General features: G+C 37.0%; 1 protein-coding gene across 2 annotated transcripts in view; it reads left to right on the top strand.

Moving 5' to 3' along the window:
• naaladl1 (N-acetylated alpha-linked acidic dipeptidase like 1) overlaps nt 1-11,830 on the top strand; it is a 28,511-nt gene extending 16,681 nt beyond the window's left edge. For both annotated transcript variants that reach the window (XM_022668268.2, XM_022668267.2), the window contains 12 exons: nt 92-177; nt 350-469; nt 4,177-4,262; nt 4,345-4,408; nt 5,230-5,297; nt 5,515-5,606; nt 6,786-6,879; nt 7,049-7,130; nt 8,579-8,752; nt 9,702-9,789; nt 10,089-10,181; nt 11,506-11,830. In XM_022668268.2, the coding sequence (XP_022523989.2) occupies nt 92-177; nt 350-469; nt 4,177-4,262; nt 4,345-4,408; nt 5,230-5,297; nt 5,515-5,606; nt 6,786-6,879; nt 7,049-7,130; nt 8,579-8,752; nt 9,702-9,789; nt 10,089-10,181; nt 11,506-11,686 (1,228 nt within the window). In that variant the 3' untranslated portion in view covers nt 11,687-11,830. The remainder of the gene's footprint in view (nt 1-91; nt 178-349; nt 470-4,176; nt 4,263-4,344; nt 4,409-5,229; nt 5,298-5,514; nt 5,607-6,785; nt 6,880-7,048; nt 7,131-8,578; nt 8,753-9,701; nt 9,790-10,088; nt 10,182-11,505) is intronic.
• The last annotated feature ends 947 nt before the right edge of the window (nt 11,831-12,777 follow it).

Genomic DNA, 12,777 nt, shown 5'->3' with positions numbered 1-12,777 from the left:
GTGAAGCTCCTCTGCAAAACTGCAAAAAAGGAAGCAAACATAAGATACCAAACAGGTTAGTAAATTATATGTTCTTAATCTGTGCTTTCAGTGAAGTAAAGCTAGATGTTTACAACGCTGGGGAGCTGAGGAACTCCGCTAATGTGATGGGAGTGATCTGGGGCAGTGTGGAGCCAGGTTAGCTCTTTCTTCTCTCTCTCTTTTTTCCCTCTTTTCCACCAACATGCAGCGAGCTCCGTTTTAGTTTGCCCATTTAATTTTTAACCTTTTCACGCATTTCCTTTAAGTTTGTGTAATAAGTAAGTATTTTTGCCTGTGAATTCTGAGTGGTGTTTTTTTGTGTGTTTAGACAGGTATGTGATGTATGGGAATCACAGGGATAGCTGGGTCCATGGGGCGATTGACCCCAGCAGTGGGACAGCGGTGATGCTGGAGATCACCAGAATCCTGGGTGAAAAGGTGAAGTCAGGTGAGATGTAAAATTGCAAGGACTGAATAAGGGCTGCACGATACATCATTTAAGCATCACCATCACAATGTGCGCATGCGCAATAAGGCGATTCAATCAAAATGTAAAATCAAACACGTCATGTTGAAATGTTTAGATTTTTGACCGCATTGCCTACACATGGCTGTGCACGTGCTTGTAAATGCTGCGGTGGAAGGCTGTGCATGTCAGTCTGGCACAGTTTTGCACAGATATTTCCAGTTACAGCCAAAATAAGATTTTAATCCCCCCAAAAAATAACCCAAAAAACGCATGTGGGGGCAGGGCTGGTGCCATCACGGGTCCTGTATTGTTTAATATTGTGATATGTATTGTCGAAAAAAAAAAAACATTGCAATTTCATTGAATGTTTTTTTGTATTGTGCGGCCCTAGACTGCATACACAATAATGCAATGAACAGTAAACCATTCTGTGTTTGTTAGCTTGTGTATATTTAGTCCAATTAGTGTAAAGTTCCCTTTGCAGTTTAGTGAGCAGAGTAAAGAACTCTTATCATGTCCTGCCATCATCACATACGTGGACAGAGTCTCCCTATACCGTATTTTTCGGACTATAAGGCGCACCGTATTATAAGACGCAAAGAACGCCTATTTTCTGCTATTTTTCCATACATAGGGCGCATCGCATTATAAGGCGCGTTAAGTGACACTAGAAAGGGTGCCTATATCAAAGTGAACAGGGGTGGCGCCATGTTTCCCTTCCCCCACCGGGGGTGGTCGCTTGCCGGTGGAGCGTCTCAGTATATAAATCTAGCTCTTTCAAAGTCAAACGAGTGCTGGATATTAATCTACACAGATTCCTCTCCTGAAAACTGTTTATTTGGGTGAGTAACGTGCTTCAGTTTATTTACAGTAAGCTTAGATTTCCAGATGTCCACTAAGGCTTGCTGCACCAGCGTTAGCATAGCTATCTGCTAGCACGCTAGCTAGTCACCTAAACTAGTAAAGTTAACCCAAACTTAAACGACAGCGTTACACTGAGTAATCCTGCGTGTTCTGGTAAGACAGTGAGATATTAGCTAGCGATTCGTCCCCCGTAGCTTGTTTTAACACGGTAAACAAGCAGATTACAGGCTGATAAAACTCACCTCTGCGAGAGTTAGCGCTTAGCATCTAGCTAATGCTAGCCAGGCAAAGCAGCACAGACTTACAGGCCGATAACTCACCTCTGAACGGTGAACGCTTAGCGATTAGCATCTAACTCTAATAATACTGCTCCAGCAGTATTAAAAGTGCTAAATTTAGAAAATACTGATCTCTGAACAGTGAAAAAGCTAGCTAGCTAAGCGGTTAGCATCTAGCTAATGCTATTGCTGCTCCAGCCTCGGAGCGGCACGGCTCTGCACGGAGTGTGTGTTTACTGCTCCTTACACCTGACGGGTAAAATTTAGATAATACTGATCTCTGAACAGTGAATAAGCTAGCTAATGCTATTTGCTGCTCCAGCCTCGGAGCTGCACGGCTCTGGACTCTGTATAGCACTGAAACTCTGTATAACGCTGCACGGAGTGTGTGTTTACTGCTCCTTACAACCTGACGAGTAAAATTTAGATAATACTGATCTCAGTGAATAAGCTAGCTAGCTTAGCGGTTAGCATCTAGCTAATGCTATTGCTGCTCAGCCTCGGAGCTGCACGGCTCTGGACTCTGTATAGCACTGAAACTCTCTATAACGCTGCACGGAGTGTGTGTTTACTGCTCCTTACAACCTGACGAGTAAAATCCATACAAAAGGCGCACCGTATTATAAGACGCACTGTCAATTTTTGTGAAAATTAAAAGTTTTTAAGTGCACCTTATAGTCCGAAAAATACGGTACTTATTTTTTTTGCTTTGTATAATACTTTTGGGGAGGTGATTTTCAGGTGTTTTTCTGAATTTTACTTCACTGGCAAAATTTGACTCCCCTTTGCATGCAGGCCCATCCCACCTACAGAGTGAAACCAATTCCCCTCAGATTCCTTTTATTTATGTTTTTTAATGTGACCCATATCTGACATCTGTCTGAACAGTTTGCTCTTTGTAAGTGACACACATGCGTGACACAGCAGTGCTTCACGTTAAGTTTCACTTTAATACTTCTGTGAATCTTAAGATATATTAATAAGTCCAGACTGTGACTCAGCTCATTGCAGAATATTTGCTACAGTTTGCTGAAAAGGTCTCGTTATTCAGCCATGGTCAGGTTTTATTTCTTTATTTTCATTTGATGCTGCAGCTGTGATCTGTAGCCAAGTTCGGCCAATTCGTTAGAAACACTGCAAGGCTTCAACATGAGTCTTCTAGTATTATTTGAAGAAATTTTCTGTTTTTTTCTTTATGTTTGACATAAAAGTTGCATAAATTCTGATCTGGTCGTTCAGACAGCGCTGCATTGCCGTGCAACAGAAATGTATCTGATTTCAATACCATGTAATACCATATACTGGAGTGACCCAAATCGAAATTATCAGATTCAACACACTTATGTCGCTCCGGCTAGCACTGCTGGAGCAGCATTAGCATTACCTGCATACTGTGCTAAGTGCTAGTTAGCTCTTTTGCCGTTCAGAGGGGAGTATTTTAGACTGTAGCTTTCCCACTAAGCTAACTGTAAATAAATCGAAGCGCTTTACTCTAACAATTAAACCATTTTTTAGGAGAGAAATATGTAGATTAACGTCCAACTTGTATGACTGTAAAAATAATGCGTTAATAATCAGGTGCGACTTATGTATGAAAATAGACCAGAAAAAATACATTTTTTCTCATTATATTTTTTATTTCTTATTTCAATATTAGCAATCAACACATTACAATTACTTTTCCAAAAATAGACATTTATTGATAGTGTGCCTTATAATCCGGTGTGCCTTATAGTGCAAAAAAATCAGTGGTCTAAAAGTCTGAACCATCTAGAGTGGTTTCACACTGCAGACAAACTGGACCATAGTTTGGAAGATCCAGACAGAAAAACCTCTAGACTGTGTATAGCTGGACAGAGCATCGTCTCTCAAAAGTGAAGCCACCACGGGTCGGGCGCCCCCTGCTGTTCGGTTTCAGAAAGCTGTGTAACCCCACCCATCCCCATAGGTTTCAATGGCAAAACAGACAACTTTCAATCACGTTTTTTTCTAATATACTGTAATTCTACCTCCTTTATTTAAATGCAGCAGCTAGTGTAACCTCTGCTTATATTGTTACATTTTATATCCCCACAGAATTTGTTGTTTAAAACGTTATTCAGCTCTATTCAAAAAAGGTGTGGTTATTGTAAAAGGGCTGGGTTACACCTATATCCGGGGCGGGACCAATGACTGTATGGGTGGGACCAATGACTGTGTGAGCTCTGTGGAGGCAGCTCTCAGGGGCGGGGTTATTTAAATGAGGAGGCTGTCTCTCAACAGTCTTTCTTCCTCCTCTGGTCTCTACTGTGACTCAGACTCGGGTTTCGGGATCACCAACATGGAGGAGGATTTTGGCTTCATTTTTTGTATTAAATGAACGGGAACAATGACACGGCCTCCATCTTTTTTACCGTGTCAGGTCGGACCAAACTCTGGCGTGGTTCACGTCCCATTCACACCTGCTACTTTGGTCCGGACCCAAATTAAAAATTTGGGAAGTCTCGACCAAACAATGGAAGGTTTTAGCCCCAAGTCATCAATGGTTCTCTTTCTGTCCAATAGGAAAGTGGAGACCTCGGCGCACAATCATCTTTGGGAGCTGGGGGGCGGAGGAATTCGGTCTGATTGGATCTGCTGAATATGCAGAGGTCAGAACAGCAACAGTAAACAGGCTACTCAGTCATTTATACTTTGATATATGAAGGCGTGTGTGTGTGTGTGTGTTTACAGGAATATATAAGCAAACTTAGTCAGCGGGCCGTGGCCTACATCAATGTGGACATCTCTGTGTTTGGTAAGACTCAAGGCCTTTTGGTATCATACAGTGAACAGGATGTAGAGAGATGCACTTAATTGTTTAATTGTTTTTAAAACATGCTGAGAAATGTCTGTAAAGTAAGTTGTAAATATACTAACAGATTTATTAATATTATATTTAAAAGGACATTTTTATCACACTTTAGTAGTGTTTATTTTTAATAAAAACACTACTGTAAAGTTAATTTGCTTAGTTTAAAATGTTTACATATTAATTTTATATGTATATGTAGTTTAATATTCATTTCAATGCTTGTTTTCAGAAAACTTTTTTTTACTGCAAAAACAGTCTACTGTAGTAATTCGCTTAAAGTACGCATTATCTTACATTTACACAGTTACACAAATGCTTTATCTTTTTAGAAAGATAATTTTATTACAATTATGGTAAAGTGTACAGTTGTAGCACTAAGGAATTTTATTTTAAACATATATAAATATGGGTTTAAATACCAGAAGTATGTTTAAAGTTTACGTAAGTATATTTAAAATTGTTCCATTTTAGTACAGTTAAGTACACTTAATAAAATTAAAGTATAAACATTACACAATATAAATGCAATTATAATCAGTTCATAGGAACAGACATGTTTATTTCATTTTAGAACTCTTCAGGTACACCACTAATTGTTGATTCATACTGGTTTAAAGTTCTCCACACTTTTACTCATTTCACATTGAGAGTAAAATTGTGGAGAGATATGAATCGAGCATGAATCTACTTCATGGATTTTTTACTGTTACAGTAATCACAAGTAATGACAGGAAAATAAGCCTGTGTTCTGTTCTGTTCTCCAGCTAATGCCACTCTACGAGCTTCTGCATCACCGATTGCACAAAATGTCATCTTCACAGCTTCCAAGCAGGTGATCTATTAGCTTAATACATATTTACTTATGTATTGTTGGCTAATGTAACATGTATAAAACACTCAAGTATAACCATCAAATTTGGGAAGCAATGAAAATGTGTGGGTTTAAGAGAATAATAATAAATGATATATACATTTATTTAGGAACTGTCACAAGTTGAATGTGTTTTGTTGTGCTGTTTGTAAGATTGAATCACTCTCTGTGTTCTCAGGTGAACGCAGCAGGTTCATCCTCCGTATCTGTATATGATAACTGGCTCAAATATTTCAACAGGACCAGCCCCACTTACGGACTCATCCCAAAGTAAAGCTCTTTTAGTTTATTTAATTTATCTTAGTTCTCATTTGTCACTAGTAGCTACAGAAGCACATTGCAGTTGTAAAGAAAATGGAAACATTTTGTGAGCGAACTTTAACTTTCAGTTTGCTTGAAAAACGTTGAAAACATTAAATGGTTTCTAAGCTGTTTTTGTGTAAAACTTTTGTTAAAGTATTTAGAACGAAATGGCAGGATTACAACATTTTGTGGATTTGGCAAAAAAAAAAAAACACCTCTAGAACCATTTAAACATTTTGAAAAAGTCACATGGGGAAATGTCTAAACCTAAAAACATTGGTTGTACAAAACTACGAAACCTGATATATAATAATAGTAAGAAATAGAAGAAGGAGATTAAAAATAACAATAGGTTGGCTTTTCCAAGCCAATTTTTAAAATACATAACATTAAAATTTAGATCATATCAGTTTATGATCATTTGAAATGTTTTTTTTTTTCCCAAAATAAGAACAATATCAATATTTGGTGAAATTACCCTAATTTTTAATCACAGCTTTCATCTGTTTCGGCATGCTTTCCTCCACCAGTCTTACACACTGCTTTTGGGAGACCTAATGTCTTATACTCTGTTGTTATGCAATAATACAGCTCTGGAAAAAGGCCATTTTAAAATGATAAGTTTCTCTGATTTTGCCATTTATAGGTATATGTTTGAGTAAAAATAAACACTGTTGTTTTATTTTAGAAAGTACTGTGAACATTTCTCCTAAATTCCCCCCTAAAAATGGTCATTTAGGGCGTTTACTTGCAGAATTAGAAAGAGTTTAGAAATTAATATTTGGTGAAATTACCTTAAATGTTAATCACAGATTTCATGTGTCTTCATGTTCTTCTCCACCAGTCTTACACACTGTTTTTGGGAGACCTTATACGTTATACTCCTTGTACAAAAATTCAAGTAGTTCAGTTTGGTGGTTTGATGGCTTGTGATCATCCATCTTTCTCTTGATTATATTCCAGAGATTTTCAGTGGGGTTCAGGTCTGGGTCTTGATATGGCTGGTGGTCCTTCATCCACACCTCGATTGATGTAGCTCTGTGGCATGAAGCAACATTCTCTAGACCTGAACCCTACTGAAAATATGAGTACAGGATATGTTTGGTTCTGACTGGTGACCTGGTTGGTTGTTAATTGTTTCTGCAGTGTTGGATATCTGACAGGAGCAGGAAGTGACTACGCACCGTTTATCCACTACATGGGAATCACATCTATGGACCTATCCTACACCTATGACCGAGTAGGAGCCCTGTCACTGTTTTATTATACTGTGTGAAGTGTTGAGGTGGTTTCCTGAAGTAAATTTAATCTAGATATGCCTAATTTACTGTTAATAAAGAATTAATAAAGAGTGTTAGACCTGAAAAAGAGGTATTTGTAATATCAGCTATTTTTTTTTTCTTTTCCAGAGCAAAACCAGAGCACGCATCTACCCAGCGTACCACACTGCATACGACACGTTTGACTATGCATCCAAGTATATTGATCCAGGTAAGTGGGCCAGTCATCATTACTATTGTTCTACTATCCTACCTGCCTATTAATTTGCTGTGCTGTTTTAATAATAAAAAGTGTAGATTAAATACTGTACACAGTTTACAGATAGCTGTCTAATTAGTCATAAAAACTAGTGCTGTCAATGTTAAAAAAAAAAGATGAATCACAACAGAATTCTGCGATGAATCACAATTAATTTCACCTTTCCTTTTAATAGCTTTAAAGATTGTAATAGGAGATATTTAAAGTAAAATAAATTAGAGAGAGAGAGAGAGAGAGAGAGATCTTAGATTTAATCTATATATCAGCATAAATAAAAAATGTTTCCTTCTGAACTCTGCAGTAGTTAATAATGCTGTATTTAAGCCACTAAATAAAGCCACTGAAAATCTGCTAAAATGTCACCAGGCTCTGTGAAATGATTGAATTACAGGAGGAGGTTGTGACCAAACTTGGTAATGTGATAAATCTGCATAAAAAAAAAAAGTTTCCAGATTAATTGAATGCATTTTTAACGTGTTAACGTTGACAACACTCATGAAACTCTTCAAAACGCTAACTTTACTCAAGGATTCAAGCAGTCAAGGAGACTTTATTGTCCTTCACATCACATGTGGCACAGAAAGTGGAACACAATTGTGATCTCACGGTCCAGTTTCACCTAAAAGAGCAATTATTATGTAAGATAAGATAAATATATAAAGAGTAAAATAGATAAATAGACTAAGCGACACTAGTACTTATGCCTACATCAAAGTGAGCAAGGGTGTCACCATGTTTCCCTTTTAATAGGGGGAAACAGATTTTTCTCCTGAAAACTATTTATTTTGGTGAGTAATTTTTGGGTGCTTCCGTTTGTTTTACAGTAAGCTTAGATTTCCAATATTTTTTCTAAGGGTGAGTTTTCAGTGAAGTTTCTCCAGCACTAAGGCTGGGTGCAGCATCATTAGCTGCTAACCACAGCACTAGCGGATGATAGAGCTAGACCGAGGAACCCTGAGTGTTCTGGTGACCCAGGGCATTATCAGCTAGCGGTTTGTCCCACGTAGCTTGTTTTTAACACTGCAAACACGCAGACTAGAGTCCGATATACGCTTCTAAACAGATAGAGCTAGCGCTGTGGTTAGCAGCTAAAGGTAATACTGTTGCATCCATCCTTAGTTGTACTTCAGAAAAGTGGCTTTACTGCTCCTTAATACCTGACTGGTAGAACTCATACATAAGGTAAACCAGCTTATGAGGAGATATATTTAGATTTTCGGGAAAATTGGGATTTTAAGTGAGCCTTATAGTGAAAAAATACAGTAAGAAAACTAGGAAAGTAGCAGCAACATGAATTCCTGTAGAGTGCAAAAGTAGCAGCATGGATGTTCCACAGCATTTAAATGTATTGGAGCAGAACAGCATGGTAGATTTTTGCATTTTTTTTTCTCTTTGTAAAGGATTCACTAGTCACCAGACAGTGGCGAGGACGGCCGGGAATATCCTGCTGCGATTGGCTGATAGTCTTCTGCTGCCGTTCAACTGCACTGACTATGCAGAGAGTCTGGAGGGATACCTTACTGGAACTGTGGAAAACTTTGAAGAGCTTCTTAAAGCCAACGGCATCTCCACGGGTCAGTAATTAAACCAAAATATTCGTACCAGCACCTTCTGTCCTTTTAGAGTTAGTTCTGTGCTGCATCTTAACATTCTTAATCTGAGGATATAGTGCTCACTGTGATGCTTTCACACAATCTGTTTTAATGTCACCCGTATCTTACATCTGTCTAAATGATACTGTCACTGATACGCATGCACAACAGAGAGATGCTTCACATTAAGTTTCACTTTAATCTTTGTCAGAATCTGTAAATGAGTTCAGGCTGCAGCTGAGCTCATCAACGATCATTCACTACAGATGACTGAAAACAGACGCAGTGTTTGTAGGCGTGTTGATTAAATTCATTAAAGCACCTCATGATTGCGAGACAAGTCTTATGAATGAGATCTGTTACCTTGTTTTTCCACCACTGAAATACTCATCTCACTGCTGCTGTTTATTTTTATTTCTCCTCACATCCATTTTGCCATTTACTCCCTAATTATTTGTCATTTTCTTCTGTTTGACATAAAAGTGGCATAAATATTGATCTGGCTGTTGAGACAGAATGGCACTGCCAGAAATACTATACGTGCCGGATTTTTACAACACATATTGAAGTGGAAATATGGCTAATATTTTATATTAACAAAACAGAGTTTCATCATTCTTACCTATTGTGTACTGTGTAGGAACCGATTAAAAGTACTGAGACATAAAATATAATGGTGCATTTGTATCTGTGAATGTTGTATTGTGTGTGATACTGTATGTGTGTTTGGGAGTTGTATGTTCTTGAGCTACTTTCTACGCCTTTTTAATTGAGGCAATTAATCTAAGTTTGAACAATGAGGGGCAAGAAAAAAGGAATTAAAGTGTGAAACATGACAAAAAATGTGGAACACTTATAAATTCTGTATTCTGTTTTACGAAATACCTTTTAGAGGAAAAACCCTAAAAAAATATATTTATATTTATTCCAGAGCCCTTAAAGGAGGCAGTGAAGTCCTTCCGTAATGCAGCTGCTAATCTGGACCGCGTCATCCACAGCTCAGACCTTCTAAACGAAACGTAAGAGAAAGTGACTCGTGCTTTTTAATTTACTTAAAATACATCATCTCAACATATAAAGATATTACTACTAATAATAATCACAATCTAATAATCTAGCTGGCCAAAACCTTGGTTATATGTTGTTGGATCTGTTCCTGATTCATTCATTTTTTTCTTTTATTTGCGGTTATGTTGGCCAAATCCCATCCGTTCATATAGTTTTTATTTTTGTTATTGGGGGATTCTCTAAATAAAGCTGCAGTTGTTAGTAGACTGATACAGAGATGAGGTGCTGAATGAGTGTTGCTGTTCTTCAGGCCTCTGAAAGCGCGGCGCATTAATGATCAGCTGATGCTGCTGGACCGAGCGTTCGTGGATCCACAGGCCTTCCCAAACAAATACGCATACAGGTACCGTTTATATTCAAATATCATAAATATATCAATACAATTAACAGATCAATTCATCTTAAAATAACACTTGTCAAAAATGCTAATGATGTTAATAGACACCAAATTACATCAAATGAGTCATTTTTGTTAATAAATGTTTGCCGGTTTTGATAGTGTCATCTGTGTAATTTCAACTAGTGTCTTATGTAATTTTATAAATATTTAATTATTCATGTAAATTCAGATCTGTCTGTCAATGAGACGAAAAAAAATCAGATGTTTGGCTACATTCAGATTAACAGGTTGAAGTGCAGAGTGGCTGAGATCTGAGATTATAGATTTTTGTGTCAACACAGAGACAAAATAAAAAACACAAAATCCTACTTAAGAAAAAGAATTTAAAGATAAAAAAAAACTTCATAAGAATGTTCTCATAAACACAGAATAAATATATTATTAAATAACAAATACATAAAATAATACAAGAAATAATTAAATAATACATACAATAGTTACAAATATATACATACAGAAATAAAAACAAAGCAATGTAGGCATTAATAAAAATAGTAAATAATACAGAAAATAAATACATTAAGGAATACTGTATATACACGCAGAAAGATAAATTAAGTAAGTGTATAACCCAAATCTAAACAGTATACAAATATTATAACTTGTATTATTTATTTTTCTATTTAATTATTTGTGCCCAATAGTATACATTTTTTTTTATTTATTTATTTATTTTTTTTACCCTTAATGCCTCATAGTTTTGGCTTTTTTAATTAATCTACTTTTTGCTTTGGTAGTCTTGGCAGATTGGCAGAAAAACAGAATACTTGCATACATATATAACATTACACAATAAGTACAAATATAGACACACAGAAATAAATACACTAAGAATATAGTGTATTTTATATACTATATACAGTGTATTTATATACTATATAAATACAGCAATTTAAATGAAATAAGTGTATAGCCCAAATCAAACCAAACATCAAAAATACAAATATTATAATTAGTTTATAAATTGTTTTATTTACTTTTTTGCTTTAGATTTCAAGGTTAAGAAAATATTTGCATTTTGATAATATTTAGAAACCAAATGTTGTTAAAACCGTGAGATTTATTTAAGAAACTTGGTGGTGTAAATTGGATTAGTTTCAGCTCAGACCTGTCTTAATCAGACACCATCAACTCACTGGTGATTTAACTGCAGCGTCCCCTGTATATAAAAGTAAAATAGTTATCAGTAAGGTTCTGAACTGCAGTGGAAACTGATCTGTGGGACTGACCACACACTCTGACTGAACACTGGTCTTCATTTCTGCAGGCACGTTATCTGGGCGTCCAGGACGTCGGGTGTGGCCACGTTTCCAGGCCTGGCCGACGCTGTGGAGAAGGCTCGGACCACCGGCCTGAAGGAGGACTGGGCCGAGGCTCACAAACACCTGTCCATCGTCACACAGGCCATCTCCGGTGCTGCACACACACTCACTGAAGTTCACCAGTGAGACGTAGCTTCAACCACAGCGTCAGTGAGGATAGAATTACACTGTGAACTTTCATTCAGCTTCAGTCACTTAAAGGAGAACTTTGGTGTAAAATGCACTTATATGATAACTAGTACAAACTTTTGTCTAACGGTCTATTCTAAAGTAAACAATGCTCCTAACACGCCTACAAAGCTAGAGATAGGGGCATAGCGCTGCCCATAAAAATATTTCACTACTTTTACACCATTTAATAAATTTAAAGTAGCTCTAAACTGTATTTATTGATTGAATTCTAAGGGGCCATTTAAAACAATGCACTGAGAACGGAGTTTATAAAAAAACACTGTTTAGTAAGTGAGCTGAAAAGCGCATGAATATTATAGATTTCCAGCAACAGCTGATTTAATTTTGTAGTGTGTTCCCCTGTCCCACCCATATTTATTTTGTGCTCATCAGCCAACTTACTATTTGAAACAACAGTGTTTTTAAATAAACTATAACTATATAATAAATGTATTGTTATACATGGTCTCCCAGTTAAACTACTAACTCGTCTCAAATACATCCAGAATCTTGCAGCACGCATTACTTCTGTTCTCCAGCAGCTGCACTGGCTTTCTGTTGAATTTAGGATTAAATTTAAAAATCCTTCTCCTCACCTTCAAAGTTCTCCTTCATATCTGTCTGAACTCATTTCTCTGTATTGTCCTTTTCGCTGTCTTCGCTCTACGAACTCTGGGCTTCTTACTTCTTACCCTCAACCAAACGTTCAACACTAGGTGGCAGATCTTTTAGTGCTGCCGCCTCTAAACCCTGGAACTCTCTTCCTCCTCTTCGCAACTTAAAACTCTACTGTTAAAGACATTCCTTTCTTTCACATTACTCCCAGAAGCTTGTTCCTTCTACGCATTTTTTCCCTCTCCCTGTGTTTGGGAAAGGTGTTGTGTAAGTTGAACTTATTATTATCGGTGCACTTTCAATATGCTTTATTTTAAATGTCAGGACCCTCAGAATTCTATCAATAAATTGTGGAGCTACTTTGAGTTTGTTAATGGTGTAAAAATACTAATTTCTTTGCATGGGTAACTCTATGCCCCCATCACTAGCAT

Source organism: Astyanax mexicanus, chromosome 22 (assembly GCF_023375975.1).
Source record: "Astyanax mexicanus isolate ESR-SI-001 chromosome 22, AstMex3_surface, whole genome shotgun sequence".
Taxonomy (NCBI): domain Eukaryota; kingdom Metazoa; phylum Chordata; class Actinopteri; order Characiformes; family Acestrorhamphidae; genus Astyanax; species Astyanax mexicanus.
Note: the sequence above shows the minus strand (reverse complement) of the source record. Positions and strands in the feature narration are given on the sequence as shown.